Raw genomic sequence first — 18,317 nt, 5'->3', positions numbered from 1 at the left:
CAGGTGCTGGGGGAAAATGTCTCTGCATATTAGAACTTAATTGGATTTGAAGATGCGTTCCAGGTGGGCTAATTATATGGGTGGTATAGCAGGTTGTTTCTTGCACGGGCAGATCTACAAGTTGGTTTCATTGGATTTGATCTTGCTCTTTGCAGCCTTTTCAAGATGAGGGGCAGCCCCGTAGAACAGCTGCTCACGTTCTGCTGGCTGAATGCTGCAATGTAGAGCTTAGAAGTATGGGAAGTGCCCCTAGAAAAGGCATAGGCACCTTTTCCTCTCTTTATAGAGGCATGGGATGAAATCCTGTGGAGCACTATGAGTATTTGACTGCTCCTGTGGAAAAGCGTAAGATTCCCCAAATAAATGCTGTGAAGACATGCCCATAAAAAAAGAAATGGTCTTTTAAGCTAGTAAATTCCATCAGAAAAATTCCACACACACCCCTCCCATATCTCCTGCTAGAGCTCAAGATATCTAAAGGTTCAAGCCCCTGGGCTTGTTGCTGAAGATATTACAACACCAAACAGTCTGTCTTATTTGAGAAATGAAAAGTATCTGTGAGTTTTTCCTCTATAATCAGCATTTTAAAAAAAGAAAAAAAGAAATGCCTACAGGCATATCATGTTTTGGGCAGGTGTCTGATTGGAAATGCCATGGATTTTCCTACGGTGAGAGAGGTTGGCGATAATTAATAATATGCTGCGTGTTTCCACTTAGGTATAAACAGCTGCTTTTTCCCCATGAATCTTTCTAGTCGTCTTTACACACAAACTGGGTTGATGAAACTTGGCATGTTCATTGTTGCTTGTTCTTTGGAATTTTTTAATTTTGAGAAGCGTTACCACCTCCCCCCCCCCATTTGGGAACACAGTGAAAATTCACCAAAGAGCACCCCATATCAGTAAAGGTGAGGAGCAAAACATGGCGAATCTAGGAGAGGGTTTTCCCGATTGCCCAAAATGTGTTGCTCTGAAATGGATTTTTTTTAAATCACAATTTGCATGAAAAACTTCCCTAAGAAGACCCTCATTCTCCATGATAGTAGGGAAATGGTCATCTTGGACAGAGCTATCTCACACACCCCGAGAGGCCTCATCTAGCAACTTCTCTGCCTCTCTCTGGGTCAGCTACCTTGGCCCCGAAGGAATGAGCTCACACCAAGCTCACACCCACAACTTCTGTTCAGCAGGCAGATAGGCATAAGTGTGACATTTTGTGTAACACACTAGGTAGCCCCCAGTCCCACTCTGCTGCCTTTATTAAGTAAGCTTACTTAGGAGGTTGGGATTTGTTAGGGGAAAATATTGGCAGGGGGTAGTAGTCGGCCCTTGGCTCCTTGCCATGCTGCCAAACTCAACTACTTAGCTCGCTTGTTACCTTGGCTTGGCAGTGGGGCTGAAATGGTGCTCACCTCTTGTTCATGGAACCCCTTGGTTACCTGCAGAGCGAGAAATGGCTTTTTCATACATGCATAGCACAGTGTGCTCCTGGCCACCCCTTTTGTTGAAGATCAGAAATGTTCTGTGCAAAAAACGAATACAGTGGTACCTTGGTACTCGAATGGCTTGGCTCCCGAACGCTGCCAACCTGGAAGTGAGTGTTCCGGTTTGTGAACGTTTTCCGGAAGCTGAACGTCCAACGCGGCTTCTGTTTGAGTGCAAGAAGCTCCTGCAGCCAATCGGAAGTTGCACCTTGGTTTTTGAACAGTTTCAGGAGTTGAACGGACTTGCGGAACGGATTAAGTTCGAAAACGAAGGTACCACCGTACATAGAAATTCAGTGTGATCTGGATTTTTCTTAGTTCTCTGTGTAAGAAGGCAACCGTCTTAAATAAGAAAAAGATCAAGATTTGAACCTGTAGCTTTCAGAATTGTAGTGATGACCAAAGCGCTTGCCTGCATCTTGAAGTACTGTATTGAATAGCAGTGCTCATCAGAAATGTCAATCTTAAGACTTTGTCTCCCTATCTGACTGCTTGCAATGGAAGAAGTGTGTGTGTGTGTGTGTGTGTGTGTGTGTGTGTGTGTGTGTGTGTGTGTGTGTGTGCTACACCCGCCCTCAATCTTCCTGGCAATAAATCAAACATGCAGATTGACAGCTTTGTCCGAGTACTTGTCCTTGGGATCTGCCTCATAGTCACATTTTGCTTTTGGAAGCTTAGCAAATGTAAACTTTTATGTAAGGTCTCTGATTGGAAATTACAAATGTATAATTTATATAGGTCTGAGTGAATGATTTATATCCTGTTAAGTGGTGATTTAGGTGGAAAAAAAGAACCCCCACTTGCAGAATCTTTAATGAAAAGTGTCTGTTCTTACGAATTTATTTCTGAAGCAGTGTTTGAGCTCTGTGTTTGACATAAATCAGGTCTAATTGTCAGTTTGTGATTAATGAACATGTGCTAGTCATCTTCCCCCCTCCCCCCCATAATTGAACTTGTGTTCAATTCATCAGACAGAGCGCAACAGGTTTAGGCTTTGTCAGATTGTGTGCCTTTTCTAGCCCCTGATCTCAGGATGGCTCGGGGCTTTGCCTTTTTTAAAAACTGCAGAGGGAAAATGAGGCTTTATTTGAAAGCTAAGGTTTTTGGATTCAACAGGGCAGCTTGTCAAAATGTCAGCTGGATTGGCGAAGTCTTGGAATGCAAAGGCAACACAGTGCAGCAGGCTGTGTTGCTAGACCGGGGTTTCCCAAATTTGGGTCTCCAGCTGGTTTTGGACTACAATTCCCATCATCCCTGACCAGTGGTCCTGGGCGTAAAATCTATACAGGTGTGGGAGGATTCCCATGTTCTATTTAAAATATGTGATCAACAGTACAATCTGTTATACAGTACAGTGCAATGTGGAACAAGTCCCGAAAGGTCAGTTTGTATATGAGAACCAGAAGCTCTCTTCCCTGTGCACTCCCCAAACACCCCCCCCCGCCTTTTAAAGAGCCTTCAAACATTGCTGCCTCGTTAACACTAATAAACCGTTTCAGTAAGCCTAGTTCACATAGAGATTTCTCCCTGCTATATTGTACAAAGGATGTCTGAGGGATGGGGGGGGGAAGCACTTGGTTTGCACATGTGCAAACTGCCCTGAGAGAGCCCAGCGCTTGGGCAGTACAATTGTCCAAACCTAGGATGGAATAATTGTGCTAGATGGGACATCTGTGTGACTCCATGAGGAGTGAATTGGGAGATCCTGTTAAATCAGGCTTGGCATCACACCTACTTTTTTTGTTTGTAATAAGGCATCTTTAATTGTTCTAGACTTAAGTTATTTCATATTACTATAAAACTGTTAATCTTACTTGGTTAGACATGCATTTGCTGCAGGGATGAGTGGCTTTTGTCTTTCATAGTCTACATTGAAAAATAAAGAAATGCAGCCACAGCCTAGAATTCCCACGTTCCACTTGATATGTGTGTAAATTTCTAAAGCAAGTGTCTGTATATATAGCTAGGGTGTAATTGATCTGTGCTAAATGATCTTAAATATATGTAGCCTTGCTTAAGAATATAAGAATATAAGATCTGGTTCCTTGCTGGACCAGATCAAGATCTACTCACGCAGCTTTCTTTGCAAGAATCCAGTTAACCAGATTGCTGTGATCCGCTGAGAACTGGCCAGTAGCCCACATGTAGCAGCACTCAGTTTTCTCTTTTGACCCAACCCCTGATCTATTTCTCCTTAGCAATTTTGCATTGATCGTTCAATCTAACCAGTAGACTTCTGTTGTTTCAGGATATAGACAAGTTTGGCAATGAGATTACTCAGCTAGCTCGTCCACTCCCTGTGGAGTACCTAATCATAGATGTAAGTATCCGTTACGCTTTTCTTTTTTCTTTTGCAGAGGGAAATAAAAACGGGCTAACCTCACCCCAACACTGAAGTTGAAATTTTTCACTTTGTTCCTTTCTTTGGCCGCCCTGCCTTTGTTAGGAAGCTAAATGTTAGCAAGCAGCTCGTAAGTCAACATGGTTTCATTTTGGACTAGTGGTGAAACCTTTTGGCCTCCTTGTTAGCCAGGAAAGCTTTTAGCCTCCTTGTTAGGTGCTGCTCGGAGCACCTCACTGCTCTTGCAAAATGACATTTATTCATTAGATGAGTAGAAACTGTCACACACACACACCCCCACAGAGATGCTGGTGATTACATCACCAGGAGCTTGTTAGCTAGTGTCGGCTGTACCTTTCACTGGAGTGATTAAGCAGTCTGTTGCTTATAGTGACCGAGCCAGACATGGCTTGACTGCCTGGCTGGAAAATGGGTGGCTTTCTGATGTGCAGGAGGATATGTGTGTATGGTATCAAGGAGCAATAAATGGCCACGGAGCTTGGATTTAGCATTGAAATGATGGGAGGAAACTATTCTACCAGATGGAAGCATGTACTGTAGTAGTACAGTGATGAGTCATCAGCAGACGATATGATAGTGCAGGCACCGGTCTGATTCACTGCAGCAGCCTGTAATATAGGCTGGAAACTTGAACATGGTCCTCCTCCTTGTCCATGTATTTACATAGCTGCTCAAGCGTTGGGATACAGGCATTTAATGCCTGATTCATGCCACAGGGATGGCCATTGTGTTGAGCCTGCAAACTTTGTATTCCAATTGACAGCCCAGAAACATATTTATTACCCAAGCAGCAAAGGCATCTGTATGTGGTTTTTTTTTTTTTACTACCTGGGGTATAATTAAGATGAAAAGAGATTGACAGAACATGCACTTAGGGGGCGTCTGAAAAAAAGAGACGAAACCGAATTTCTGAAGCCTCACTTTACGGTTCTGCTTTTTTGTTATTCTCTAATGACTTGAGCTATTTCTGCACCTTTGGTTTGGGTTGCAAATTTTGCCGATCCCCAATTGAAAAGTCCTTTATCGGTAAGGCTCCATAGAATTGCAGTTGGGATATGATAGCTCTTCACTTTCAGATATAACAGCTCGTAATATGAGTCCACCTTGGGCAACGAGTGGGAGAGCAAGCAAACATGGTCTCCTCCCTGCTGAAAGAGTGTAGATCCAAAAATCACAGACACCTCACATTAGCAAAGTTTTCAAGCCCTCCAGAAGATGATGTGATTTTATTATAGTAACCCCTTATTAAAAATACGCAGTTTCAGGAAGGGCATTGATAGTTTGAACTGCTGAAGACTTCAGCCCAGTATTCCTACCTTTTCTGTATCAGAAGATGGACCTACTCTAGAACAGACAATTTAAGCTTGCATGTTCCTGAATCAGCTGTGCTTTTTGAAATTGAATTCCTTGTTGCACTCTGCTTGTTTAGCCATGCATGCTGAAGTATCTCCTTGGGAAATAAGGTGGGCGTTAGATTGAGGCCTAAGCATGGAACCCAATGCAATAAATAAGGCAGTCATCATCTCAACCTTTTTCTTCTTCTTTTAAATTTAAGATTACTACTACGTTCCCCAAAGATCCAGTTTACACATTTTCTATTTCTCAAAATCCATTCCCTATTGAGAATCGTGATGTTCTGGGAGAAACTCAGGTATGTGCACATCGTATTTGGGGTGCCAGGTTGGGATGGGGGAGGGAGCTTTAAACAATTTAACTGTCTTTAATGTTTAAAGATCATAGGATGTTGTGCAAAAAAAAAACCCAACAACAATGGTTAGTTGCAGGTGGTAAGTAGTCTAAAAAGCACCCATTTGCAGTTGGTTATTGTGCTGAATTTGTGTGTGGGAGTAGCAGTTCTGTGGGGAGAAATTGCACGTAATCACGTAAAATGTACTCTTAACTGTGAAGTGTGTACATTAAAAAGTCAGGACGTGGCTTGCATAGATGATTGTAAGAGAAACGTTCTTGCACCATTCCTCATTTTTTCCCCTTAGAAACAGAAATGTTGCATTTTGCATCCCAGTAATGTGTCTCCCCAATGCACACAAGTATTTGTAGGTGTATGCCCCTTCAGCTATCCTCTTGCCTACTACTGCTTGGGCAAAAGGTCCCCTGCAGTATATGGCAGAAGGAAAAGCATGAACACTGTGGGGGGAAAGCTGCTCTTGGGAGAGAGGACACCCAAATCTGCCTTGCCCTTTCTATTCCTGCTGCTGACACAATTTGAGCTTGTGTCTGTAGAACTGCTGGGTCTAGAAACAATTAAGCCTAGCTCAGCTTTTCATTCTAGTTATCCTGGCGACTCCTCTCAGCCAGCAAGGTCCACATATAAGTATTTAAGTAAATTTTTATTCATACCCCGCCCTCCTCGGCCAAGACCGGGCTCAGGGCAGCTAACATCACATATCAAATACATTAAAACACAATCAATCAAACAATTAATTAAAATACAGCTTAGAAATTAGAATCAGGATCAAATTAAATAACTGCCCATGAATTACAACCATCGGGGTCAGGAACCTCAAGTATTCATCAGGGCCAGATATCCATGTTGGTCCGATAAAAGGGCCAAAGTTTGGTAACTTACAGGGTCCCATAGAGGGGGGCGAAACTGGCCGAAGGCTAGGTGGAACAACTCCCATCTTGCAGGCCCTGCGGAAAGATGTCAAGTCCCGCAGAGTCCTGGTCTCCTGCGATAGAGTGTTCCACCAGACTGGGGCCAAAGCTGAAAAGGCCTTGGCCCTGGTTGAGGCCAGTTTAACCTCCTTGAGGCCCAGGACCTCCAAGATATTATTATTTGCGGACTGTAAGGTCCTCCGGGGGGGGGGCATACCAGGGGAGGCGGTCCCCTAAGTACAGCCTTGTGCATGGAATGTCGTTAGTTTAAACCTCTGGTTAGAAACAGTGAATGCAAGTGAAAAGTTGTGTGTCTGTCCCTAGTTGCCCTTGGTGACTGTTTCAAGTAGCTAATGGCAGATGCTTTTGAAGAATACTGAGCAAGATCAAGAATTGTCTAAACTTTCTCTGTTGCTCCGTCCATTCGTTGTTGTTTTTCTGATTGTTTTCATATCAGAGAGAGAACAAGTAGCTTAGTACAGAAAGGAATTGCAGGTGTATTCTGGTTGGGTTGGGGATATTACAGAACTTGGTGTCTTTTCCCCAATGCACTGTTTTGACTTGCTAGGACAGTATCGGCCATTTATTCACTCCTGTCGATGAGAGATCTGGTGTCATTTCATATCCCCTTATGGCTACATCTGAATAAAAATAATTGCTCTCTTGATTTGAGAATGTGTCCTGGTAGAGCTTCATTGACCAGAGTGATTAATCTGACAGGTTTTTATTACTATCGTTGTTATTTGTTTGCAACTTTTTTTACAGAAAAAAACTCTGAGTGACTTAACGTGATAAAATGCAGCAGTTAAAAACAATTAAAATCGGAAAATGTAAAACAATGTATCGTATTAGATATGGGTAGATAGTACAGGCAACATGCGCAGCCATGCACACGAGCATCACCACAACCTGGAAATGGTCAGAAAAGGAGGCAGGGCAGAGTGGGCTGGCATGCGCTCCGTTGCTGCGCTGGGAGGTCAGGAACGCACACTCCTCCCCACGCAAAACAGTTATTCCCTGTAGTGCTGCCTCTTACGACAAATCCTAAGAACACTGAAATGTTTATCCTCTTTACAATTTCTACAGGACTTCCACAGTCTGGCAACTTACTTGTCCCAGAACACTTCCTCGGTGTTCCTCGACATCATCTCCGATTTCCATCTGCTTCTCTTCTTGGTCACCAACGAAGTGATGCCTTTAAGGGTATGTAATGAGAAGGAAGTTAATTCTAGTGAAGGGTGCAAGTTCTTGCAAAGAGAGTTTTGTATATTTAAGGGGATGGGCACCTCTGGCCTCCACACAGTGTACCTTGCTTGCTTGATGGCTTGAAGGCAGAAAGCTACATGCTTCTCTTTACATTCACCTTCAGGTAGTTTGGCAAAGCATCTTTTCTCAGACACCACAGGCTGCCCTATCTCTTGAAGTGCCTCTTCAAGGTTGGTAGCAAAGAAGCTCGTGGGATTTAAGTGTGGCAGGTCTCAGCTTGGCCTTTGGGTTGTTCGTATTGGTATGTTCTTGGACAATACAAGAGCCAATTTGGATGCTACACGGAACAACTGGAAGCACTTCATTTAATTTCTCTGAATCAGAAATTCCTGCGGTAAATCACTGCATGATCAGTTGCCCAGTCTTACCAAGACCAGCAACTTCCTGTGTTTGCATCTCCTCCCATGCCTCCGCCCTCTTTTTATTGGCTGGGCAGCTGGCGATTATAACATCTGGAATGCTCTTCATCCCCCCCCCAAAAAAACCCACTAAAAGCGAGGGAGGGGGCGGCGGCGACCCAAGCCTTGTGCCATGTATCAAGAACTGCTACCATTCAGCATTTGCAGAACAGCTGGGTCTACCAGTAGGCAACTGGAGAGCAGGACCAGTCAGATATGCTTTTTGTTAGATAACAAGACAAACACCGAACAATGTATTTCCTCCCTTATTATTACTTCTTCTTTTTTAATAAAACACCTGAATACTTACATTTAGTGCAAAAAAGGTGGAGCAAGTGTGGTGACAAGATAGGCATGTAGCCCATAAAAAGAGAGAGATACTTTCACTGCATTTTGTCTTTTGGGGTCATTTGCCAGTTTCTGAATTGAGCTGATGTATATTAGTGAGAGACATGTACAGTATACACACTCAAAACTCTTCAAGTCTGCACCTCTGAAGTGGCCTCTAGTGCCCTCTGCTGTTTGGAGCACAAGTTGTCCCCTTCAGCTAAGTCATCTTCATACAGCCATGCAAGTTTGCTACTTGCATGTAGCAAGTAGCGGTTGCCGAAAAACGAGTGCATGAAAGACTGCAGCTGTACTGCGACTCACCATTCAAACTCACTCGCTGCTGCTGCCACCACTGCGGTCTGGTTCTTCTGGTGCTGTCCTGGCTGGTTGAAGGAGTTCACACTGACAGTTCCTTTCCCCCTAGTACAACACTGTACCATCCAGGGTTGTGTTTGATGTGCGTGCGGTTCATCTTCTTGTTTTGTAGCATGGGTAGGCAAAAGGCCCGGGGGCCAGATCCAGCCCAGTTGCCTTCTAAATCTGGCCTGTGGATGGTCCGAGAATCAGCATGTTCTTACATGAGTAGAATGTGTCCTTTTATTTAAAATGCATCTTTGGGTTATTTGTGGGGCATAGGAATTAATTCACCCCCCCAAAAAAAAATATAGTCTGGCCCCCCCACAAGGTCTGAAGGACAGTGGACCCAGCCCCCTGCTGAAAAAGTTTGCTGACCCCTGTTTTATAGGGTTGCTGGCCCTTTAAGATGGAAGGGAGGTAGAGAGCACACCTGAGATGGCACTGGGATGCTGTTAGATTGTTGGAAACTGAAGTGCATCTTTACCGCCAGTCAACTCAAGCTTTTCTGCTTGCCTTATTGTTAAATAAGTAGTCATGTTACTACTACAGTTGGGGGTGGGGCAGCTCTGGAGAAAAGAGATTCTTCCTGAACAGCCCCACTACTTCACGTATCCTTGAGGTAAATGGGATTAGCTGTGACCTGACCCACCATCTCTCTTCCAGGATAGCATCAGCTTGTTGCTGGAGGCAGTCAGAACTCGGAATGAAGAGCTTGCACAGACTTGGAAGAAATCTGAGCAATGGGCCACCATTGAACAGCTTTGCAGTACGTCTCATGTCTTTTCCCTTTGATACTAGGATTTGGGCACCTCTGCAGAGATGCTGGAGAGCTTTGGTTTTATCTGTTATCAGATCGCCCAGGGTTGTGATTTGGTGTCTGAGTTCCCTCAGTCACTTGGAGGGGTGGGTGGGGGAGAGATCTCAGTAGGAAGGAAGGGGCTTGAGCAAGGATAGCAGTCTCCCTGGCCAAAGGAAAGAAACATTTGTGAAACGGTCTGCGGGCAAGGGTGTAATCCTTGTGGATGAATCACACGGCAAACTTGATCTTGTGCAGGAGAGCAAATAAAGTCTCTCACAAATACTATGAGGGGATTCAAAGCTGTACAGACCTTGCAGAAGAGGAGAAAATAGGGTTGGTATATAGCTCTGCACAAACTAGAGAAAGCTACGCTTTTCTGTAATGTTCAACTGAAAATTCCCCTTTGTCAGAGCTTCCTTAAGCCCCCTCCTGATTCCTGTTTTTTTTAAAAATCTTTTTTTCTAGGCACAGTTGGAGTTCAGGTTCCAGGACTCCCAGAATACGGTGCCATGGGTGGTTCGACACACGCCACAACCTCTGCCATGTGGGGCTGCCAACACTGCACCTTCATGAACCAGCCGGGCACAGATCATTGCGAGATGTGCAGCCTCCCACGTAGCTAGGCCCCCTCTTGGCTTAGCATTCGGGGCGGCCCTTACAGACCAACTGGCAGAAATACAGAGGCAAACCCTTAGCCAGGCGGGGGACTGTTCTTCCTCCTGGGGTGATGCCCCTTGAGGGTCGGGGCAGGTGGGGGTGGGGCGGGGAGTGACCCACGTCGTGGGCACTCGGTGCCATCCAGCGGGTGACAGCTTGCAGGTGGAACTGGATGTTTTAGGGGGAGGGATACAGCATAGCCCCTCTGCCTAGCGCTGCTGCCTTGTCTTTTCTTTGCTCTCAGTATTGTAGAAAGCCAGCCAGTGGTCATGTTTCCCTGGAGCTGCCGTCAAGCAGCCCCGTGGGGACATGGCAATGTGGTCATGCTGCGCCCCCCTGTCCCCGTCAGCTTGCATGCCACAAGCTTCCCCCAGCCTTAAGCCAGTCACAGTGGGGCTAGGCAGCTGTGTTGAAGGGGTCAGTTGGGTCCCCAGGCTAGCTTGCCTAATGTTGCTCCCTTGACATGCTTTTTGCATTTAGCCCCAGAATCGCTGGGTCCCTGGTGCCTGCATCACTTCGGTCCAGCCTCTGATTAGAGCTTCCAAATTGAGTGACCTGCACTGGCAGAACATACAGTTGCTTTGTAGCCCCCCGGGTTAAGTCCCAGACTGACTATTTCAGCTAGAGAGGAAGAGGAGAGAACAGCCTTCTCAACTTGGTAGGGTGTCTACAGTTGTCCAGCTCAGCCACAATGGCCACAGATTTAAAGAGCTCTAGCAGCCGTCTCCTGGTGCTTCTCAGCTAGAGCTAGGTAACAGAGGGCCATTCTTGCCCAAATCAAGCAGTGGGGACCAGCTGGCTTCCCGAACTGGAAGCAGATCGTAATTTGGCAGCATCATCCTGGCTGTTTCAGGTTGGGCAGGCAGTTTGCAAGCAGTTTGCTTGCCCCAGATTTCCATATGCTGTCATCCCTTTGCATTTAAAGCCGATTCCTGGTCTTTGTAGCTGTGAGCAGGCAAACCTCACAAGTACCTTTCCTCGTGCCTGTTAGTGACTTAAATAGCATCCCAGCAGGGAAAGCTAAATGGAACATTTGTCGGCATCTTGAAAGGAGCTTTGTCTTGCTGCAGCGCGATCCAGGCAAATTGCAGCCGAGGCGCTGGAAATTCTCCTGCCTCCAGAACACTTACCTGCCTCCTCTTCCCATGACCACATTTTTAGCAACGCCCTCGAGTTCCTCATGTCTTCTGATGTGTGAGCTCCTCCATTGCCACACAGAGATGTGCTTTCATTGTCCAAAAATTCCCAGCATCTCTGCCAGCAGTGTTAGGGCACATTCGGTTCCTTCTGCACAGCAGTATTTCTACAACTAAATAGCCTGCTCATCACCCAGGCAACTCCCATCAGTTTTATAGCAGAGAAGCAAGACATTCATGCCATCCATTGGGTTATGGGAACAGAGGGCATCCCGTAATTTTTATCTTGTTAGATGCCCACCCCCGACAAAATGTGCCTCCACCCGAACTACCAGTTTTCTTTATGGGCCTATAGGCCTGGCTCCCAGACAGCCGCCATGAGTGATGCAGTCTCTGCCTTTCCATGGCTGGAAATAGCTTGGGCTTTGTCCGTCAGGTGTTTGAACCAACAATTCACCCGGCCCTTGTTATTGCTGACAGGACGTGCTACTCTCTTCTTTCCTGGGTTTGTGTTTTGACTAGATTCCTTGAGCTCACCGGGCTGTAGCTACTCTTGCTATTCCTTTTCATTCTATGGGTTGCAGAGGTGTGTGTTTGGTTTGGACTGGAGTTGACTGAATAACAGCCCTGCAAATAAAAAAATATATTAAAAGCATCTGAAATGGAAGCCTCCTGGTCTGTTATTTTGCCCGCCTTGTCCTCTTGTGTTTGCTTTTCTTCCCATCCGTTTTGAACTTGTGCTCTTAGGTTAACAGAGCTTTCCCCAGACAAGGCTTTGGATATTCTTCAGGGCCCTGCCCCAGTGAGAATCCCCACTTCAAACCTTGTAGTCTTTGCCTGCCCAAAATGCTTGCTAGGGACTTAGGCAACTGGAGGAGGGGAGCAAAATGTGGCATTTCAGCAGCCCTTCTGTTGAAGATGGCGAAGCTTTGTCTAGAGAAAAACACAGTACAGTGGTACCTTGGTTGTCAAATGTAATCCGTTCCAGAAGTCAGTTCGACACCTGAAACTGTTCAAAAACCAAGGCGCAGCTTCCGATTGGCTGCAGGAACTTCCTGCACTTAAGCAGAAGCCATGCCAGAGGTTTGGCTTCCGGAAAATTTTTGCAAACCGAAACACTCACTTCTTGGTTTGCGGCGTTTGGGAGATGATTTGTTCGGGAGCCAAGCCGTTTGACAACCAAGGTACCACTGTACTAGGCAAAGCTTTAGTATCTCATCTCCATTTCTTCAGAGCTCTACCAAGCAAAGCATAAAGTTTTCACTTAGGTGTTTATAGTGTTGTTTTAGATGAAGAGCTCACTTGAGTAGTCTAGGAGGGAGAAGCTTAGAAGGATCTCGCTGAAAGTGCTTCGCAAGCCAGTCTCCCTTGTTTTGGCTTTGTTTCTGCCCATACAACAAAGTGGCAGCAAAACATTTTAAATTTTAAAAGGGATGGTTCTATTGTAAAACACTCAATATTCCTCAGACTTGCAACTCAAAATTTGTTAGGCTCCCTGAACCTTACATGCATGCTGCCCAACATCAGTTTTCCTGGTTACAGCAGAAGCAGGTGAATGAGTGAGTCACTTCTTCCAAGGTACAGTTTTGTTAACTGGCTTCAAGGAACAATCTAGGCTTGCAGGATTCTTGGGTTTTCAACTCTCATTTGACCATCTTTTTTTAGGAGTCAGGCTTTTAATTTTGAATGTTTACAAGGGGAGGTAGTGAGTTTGGGCTGAAAGTTGGAGTGGGCTAATTTGGTACTAGCAGGGACTGTGAGCAGCTTTAATGCTTATTTTTCAGAGTGTGCATTCTAAAGAGCCAGATTTCTGGCTATTCAAAGCTTACACAATGGAAATAAGAGTGCCCAATACACACACCGATTGGTAGGGATCCCTTGCAGCCTCCAGCATGGACAATTGCACATCAAGTTTGTTCGCAAATTGCAAAGTGGCAACTTTCCATAATTCTGAAAAATTGCACTAGCAATGGGGTGTAAGGTTAGGTCCAGCTTATGAAATCCTTTTGAAGATGATATGGACTTGGAAGCTGCTCAATATGAAGCTGAAAGAATTCTATAGGCAGCCATGGGTTTTCTGGATTTCTATGAAGTGTCCCAACACTTTATCCCTTCACCCGAAGCCCATTAGCTTTTGAAAGTTGCCTTCCTTGTACACATGTCAACTGGCTTTGAAGAAAACTCCCCTGTTTCCATACATGCACTAAATCCCCCTCCAGCAAGATACTGGATTCCTGCTTTTGCCCTAGCCAGTTTGCAGTGCCAGCTTCCTAGGAAAATTGTGACCTGGCCCTGTCCAAATTTTAGGTTCTTAGATGGGAAAGGGTCTTAATGCTGACAGAGCCCTAGCAATAAATGATGTTGCCGCCCTCAAAGACTCTCACTTGGCAGAAAAGGAAATGACATGGAAATGAGCTGACGATTTCTGTTCCATAAAGGAAGGCCAGCATTCAAGATGACAGCTGAATTCTGGGATATCCACCAAAGCATTGACTAAATCAATTCTTGGAGCTGGAGAGAACTTGAGGCAGGTAGAAAACCCACATATTGGCACTTCACAGCTCCTATGAAGACCCACCATACCCTGAGTGAAAGAGATGAAGTTTAAAAGAGAGGTCAGAGCCTCTTCCAAGTAATATTTCACTCCATCCAAAAGAAAGCAAGTTCTGGGAGGGGTTCCTGCCTCTGCCTTCGCATCAACAGTGACCTTGGGCTCCCAAATCCTACGTGTGCAGTGGGATTGGATTGCAAACTCACTGAAGCTCCGTAACAAACCAAAGGCAGTTCAGTTGGGAAGGAGAGACCTCTCTTACCCTCTTTCTCCACGTGTCTGTGTCCTGACTTGTACTTTTGCAATTTCTGGGAGTTGTTCCACTGTCCTGTAGGCTTCCTCCTTCCTCCCCCCCCGCCCTTTTGAAGGAAACAAACCCATGGCCTGGGGGCCTCTCAATAGGCCCAAAGGATCTGTTTGCAATTAGAAGACTGCTGTGTGGCTTGGCAGAATTCCAGAGCAGCTTTCGCTATAAGGCGAAGAGAGGCAGACCTTGGCCAGAGAGAGAGAGAAGAAAACCCTTGGTCTTGAAAGAGCAACTGCCACAATTTACCATCTCTGATTCTCTGTTCAACAGGTAAGGAGTATCTCCTTTTTTTGCAGTGAGCCTTGTTGGCTCTCAAGCTATTTGGGGAGAACGTTCTCTAAAGGGGTTGCCGTGTTTGTGGGGTGCCCTTTAAATGGTAAAGGGACCCCTGACCATTAAGTCCAGTCACGGATGACTCTGGGGTTGCAGCACTTATCTCGCTTTACTGGCCAAGGGAGCCGGCGTACAGCTTCTGGGTCATGTGGAACACCGTTTACCTTCCCACCAGAGCGGTACATATTTATTTACTTGACATGCTTTCGAACTGCTAGGTGGGCAGGAGCTGGGCCCGAACAACAGGAGTTTATCCCCTCACGGGGATTCAAACCACTGACCTTCTGATCGGCAAGCCCTAGGCTCAGTGGCTTAGACCACAGCACCACCTGTGTCCCTTGGGGTACCCTTTGCTAGTGCCAAATCGCTGCCTCCTATTCGGACACAGTTCCCAGCAGTGTCTCCTGTATGCTCTTGGGGCCCATTGCAGTGGCTCTGATGTCTTGGAAGAGAATTAATAGAGGAGGCAAGCAAGGGTCTGAGGATGAAGACAGCATGCAAACGTTCTGAGCTGTCGTACCGGCTGTTCTTCGCCTTTCATCCAAGCAGCTTGTCAGCACAAAAATAACAGGAAAGAATTGAGTTAAAATCCAAGAAGATTCTAGTGTGCCCAGTCCTGCGAAGTATCTGCTATTTCTTCATGTTTTGGATTAAAATGGTGGGGTCACCCTTGAGATCACGGGTAGGAAGCAGATGCAAGCGAAGGATAAGCCAACGTTTTCCAGCAACCAAGCAAAATCATGTAAAGCAACCCAGATAAACAGCCTGACTACGCAGAGAATTATTGTTGGGCCCGTCAAAATGAAGAGAGCCTTCTGTTTCTGGTCCCAAGGCTACAGATTAGAAATTCTGCCTTGCTCCTTGTCTGCAGTCGCTACTGTAGATGCTGGTTTGCTATGTCTCCTGTCCAATGCTGCCAGCCCTTCTCAGCTCTTTCTCCACTACAAGGATGTAGCAAATGCTTTTCTGGCTGCTCCAGACCCTCCAAGTGTCCCTATTTTCCAGGGACAGCCCCAGATTTACAGAAGCCACCCCATACAACTTTCAGAAGACATCTGAAGGCAGCCCTGCATAGGGAAGTTTTTAAAGTGTTTTTAAATGTTCTGTAGTAGTAGTAGTACGGTAGTAATTATTATTATTATCATTATTATTATTTATACCCCGCCCATCTGGCTGGGTTTCCCCAGCCACTCTGGGCGGCTTCCATCAGAAGAATAAAATAATCGATTAAAGATTAAAAGCCTATCTAAACAGGGCTGCCTTCAGATGTCTTCTAAAAATCTGGTAGCTGTTTTTCTCTTTGACATCTGGTGGGAGGGCGTTCCACAGGGCGGGCGCCACTACCGAGAAGGCCCTCTGCCTGGTTCCCTGCAACTTGGCTTCTCACAGCGAGGGAACCGCCAGAAGGCCCTCAGCACTGGACCTCAGTCACCGGGCAGAACGATAGGGGTGGAGACGCTCCTTCAGGTATAGTGGACCGAGGCCGTTTAGGGCTTTAAAGGTCAGCACCAACACTTTGAATTGTGTTCGGAAACGTACTGGGAGGCAATGGAGATCTTTCAAGAGCGGTGTTATGTGGCCTCGGCGGGCGCTCCCAGTCACCAGTCTAGCTGCCACATTCTGAATTAGTTGTAGTTTCCGGGCCACCTTCAAAGGTAGCCCCACGTAGAGCGCATTGCAGTAGTCCAAGTGGGAGATAACTAGAGCATGCACCACTCTGGCGAGACAGTCTGCAGGCAGGTAGGGTCTCAGCCTGCGTACCAGATGGAGCTGATAGACAGCTGCCCTGGACACAGAATTATGTTATGTTTATATATATGGTAGAAACCGCCCAGAGTGGCTGGGGCAACCCAGTCAGGTGGGCAGGGTATAAATAATAAAATTATTATTATGGAATAGGTAAGCCGTCCCTATTTTCATTGGAGAAATGTTGGAGGGCATGCCTTTCTCTCTCCTCGAAGGTTTAATGCCATATTTGTGGGTACACAGCATTGGCATGTTTTGTCCAAGGGGGCATGGAAGCAACTCAGGAAAACCCTGGGTCCAGATTCTTGCGTCACCGGTTCAAACCACTGGGCCACATTCCCTTTGTGCCTGATGCACACAGACTTGCCAGGATCTGACCTATAAGTGGACACATGTGAATGTGACGTTGCTATGGCTGTAGAGCCAGAGAGGCCCTTTTCCCCCTTTTCCATTTGGTATGAACAGCTTGTGACCATCCCGGCTGGGAAATGTCCATATGGGAGCTGTCAAAGCGATCGGGGTGGGGAAAGGGGACTTTTGTTGCGGAACTAGTATTTGGGGAAGGGAGGCTTCCCTGATGCATTTTTTTCCTTCTCCTGTCCCTCTGCAAAAGCACCATGAGACAGATCTTCTCCCTACTGCTTTTGGTGGCAATCTGTTGCGCCGCCAAACCAAAGAGGCAGCAGGCAACGTCAGAATGGGACTACAGATCTGAAGGTAAGGTTCCAAATTTGCTGGGTGCCAAAGAGTGGGCTGATGTCAAGCAAAGCTTGTTTTGTCTTTTGTTTCATTTGCATTTGCAAATGTGCATTAGGGGCTGCAAATATCCCGGTTTTACTATCCTTGCCCAGGTCCTGCCTTCTTGGTTTTGCAAGGCTAACACAAAACTGATAGGATACATGGGCTCTAGCCAGCCAATGCGCAGTGGACAGGTGAGAAAGTAAGCTTGGTTTCTGCACTGTTGGCATAAAAACCCACTTCTGTGAAGGTTTTGAACACAAGACCCAAATCTCCCCTGCATACATCCGCAATGCTTTTGAAACCGTAGACAGAAGATTAAACCTCCCCTCCCCCCTATCCTGTAGAGCTTTAATCCTGTTTGACCATTTTTTGATTTACCCATAAATCCATTCCCACTCTCCATATCTTGTCACCACAATATACTTGAGGATATACTTCCAGGGATATACTCCTAGGGAAACAAGTTCCCTAAAATTAAATGTTTAAAGAATGGCAGTTCTGTATATTCCCCTCCCTCCCTTGGCATATGCAGTCTTGACATCGAATATAATAACACCTCCGTTTCTAAAGTGGCTTCCATGTTCTCAGTTGTGTATGTTTTGTATTAGAATGTATTTTTGGTTTTTATATAAACTTCTTAATCCATCAACAGATGTGAACAAGGTGGGCTACATAGTTTAAAAATGCAGCTGATAAACCAAGTTTATTCTAATTCCATCTGTCTTAGGATGGATTTCATATGTGTGCTTTTTGTTTGCAATTATTTAGTCTGACAAATGATTCAAATTCTGGTCTGATGTAAATGGCAGGGGAGCCCTCCCTTTCCGAGCCAGGAAATGGAACTGCAGAAGTGCTATAGTTCAGAGAAAGGTGTATGTTCTTCTATATTATTACAGCCATACCGTGGATCCTGAACGCCTTGGTACTGGGACGTTTTGGCTCCTGAACGCCGCAAACCCAGAATGAGTGTTCCGGTTTGCAAACGTTCTTGTGAACGCTTTCCTGCAGCCAATCAGAAGCAGTGTCTTGGTTGCCAAATGATTTGGAAGTCGAACGGATTTCTGGAACGGATTCTGTTTGACTTCCAAGGTACGACTGGATTACTGCTATGATATTCTCTCATACTCCCAGTTCTCTCTTCCAGCTGAAAAAGTTAACATGAGGGGATGTGCCAATCTCACTGTGGTTCTGGACAACTGGAAGTTTGCTATTGTGTCTCAAATGAAGAATCTTCT

The 18,317-nt window shown here is 45.7% G+C and overlaps 1 protein-coding gene across 1 annotated transcript in view; it reads left to right on the top strand.

Moving 5' to 3' along the window:
• NPLOC4 (NPL4 homolog, ubiquitin recognition factor) overlaps positions 1-14,249 on the top strand; it is a 54,076-nt gene extending 39,827 nt beyond the window's left edge. The window contains exons 13-17 of the mRNA XM_035104110.2: positions 3,732-3,803; positions 5,401-5,496; positions 7,548-7,664; positions 9,476-9,578; positions 10,077-14,249. Of these exons, the coding sequence (XP_034960001.2) occupies positions 3,732-3,803; positions 5,401-5,496; positions 7,548-7,664; positions 9,476-9,578; positions 10,077-10,234 (546 nt within the window). The 3' untranslated portion in view covers positions 10,235-14,249. The remainder of the gene's footprint in view (positions 1-3,731; positions 3,804-5,400; positions 5,497-7,547; positions 7,665-9,475; positions 9,579-10,076) is intronic.
• Positions 14,250-18,317: the final 4,068 nt, after the last annotated feature.

This window comes from Zootoca vivipara, chromosome 2 (genome assembly GCF_963506605.1).
Source record: "Zootoca vivipara chromosome 2, rZooViv1.1, whole genome shotgun sequence".
NCBI lineage: Eukaryota > Metazoa > Chordata > Lepidosauria > Squamata > Lacertidae > Zootoca > Zootoca vivipara.
Note: the sequence above shows the minus strand (reverse complement) of the source record. Positions and strands in the feature narration are given on the sequence as shown.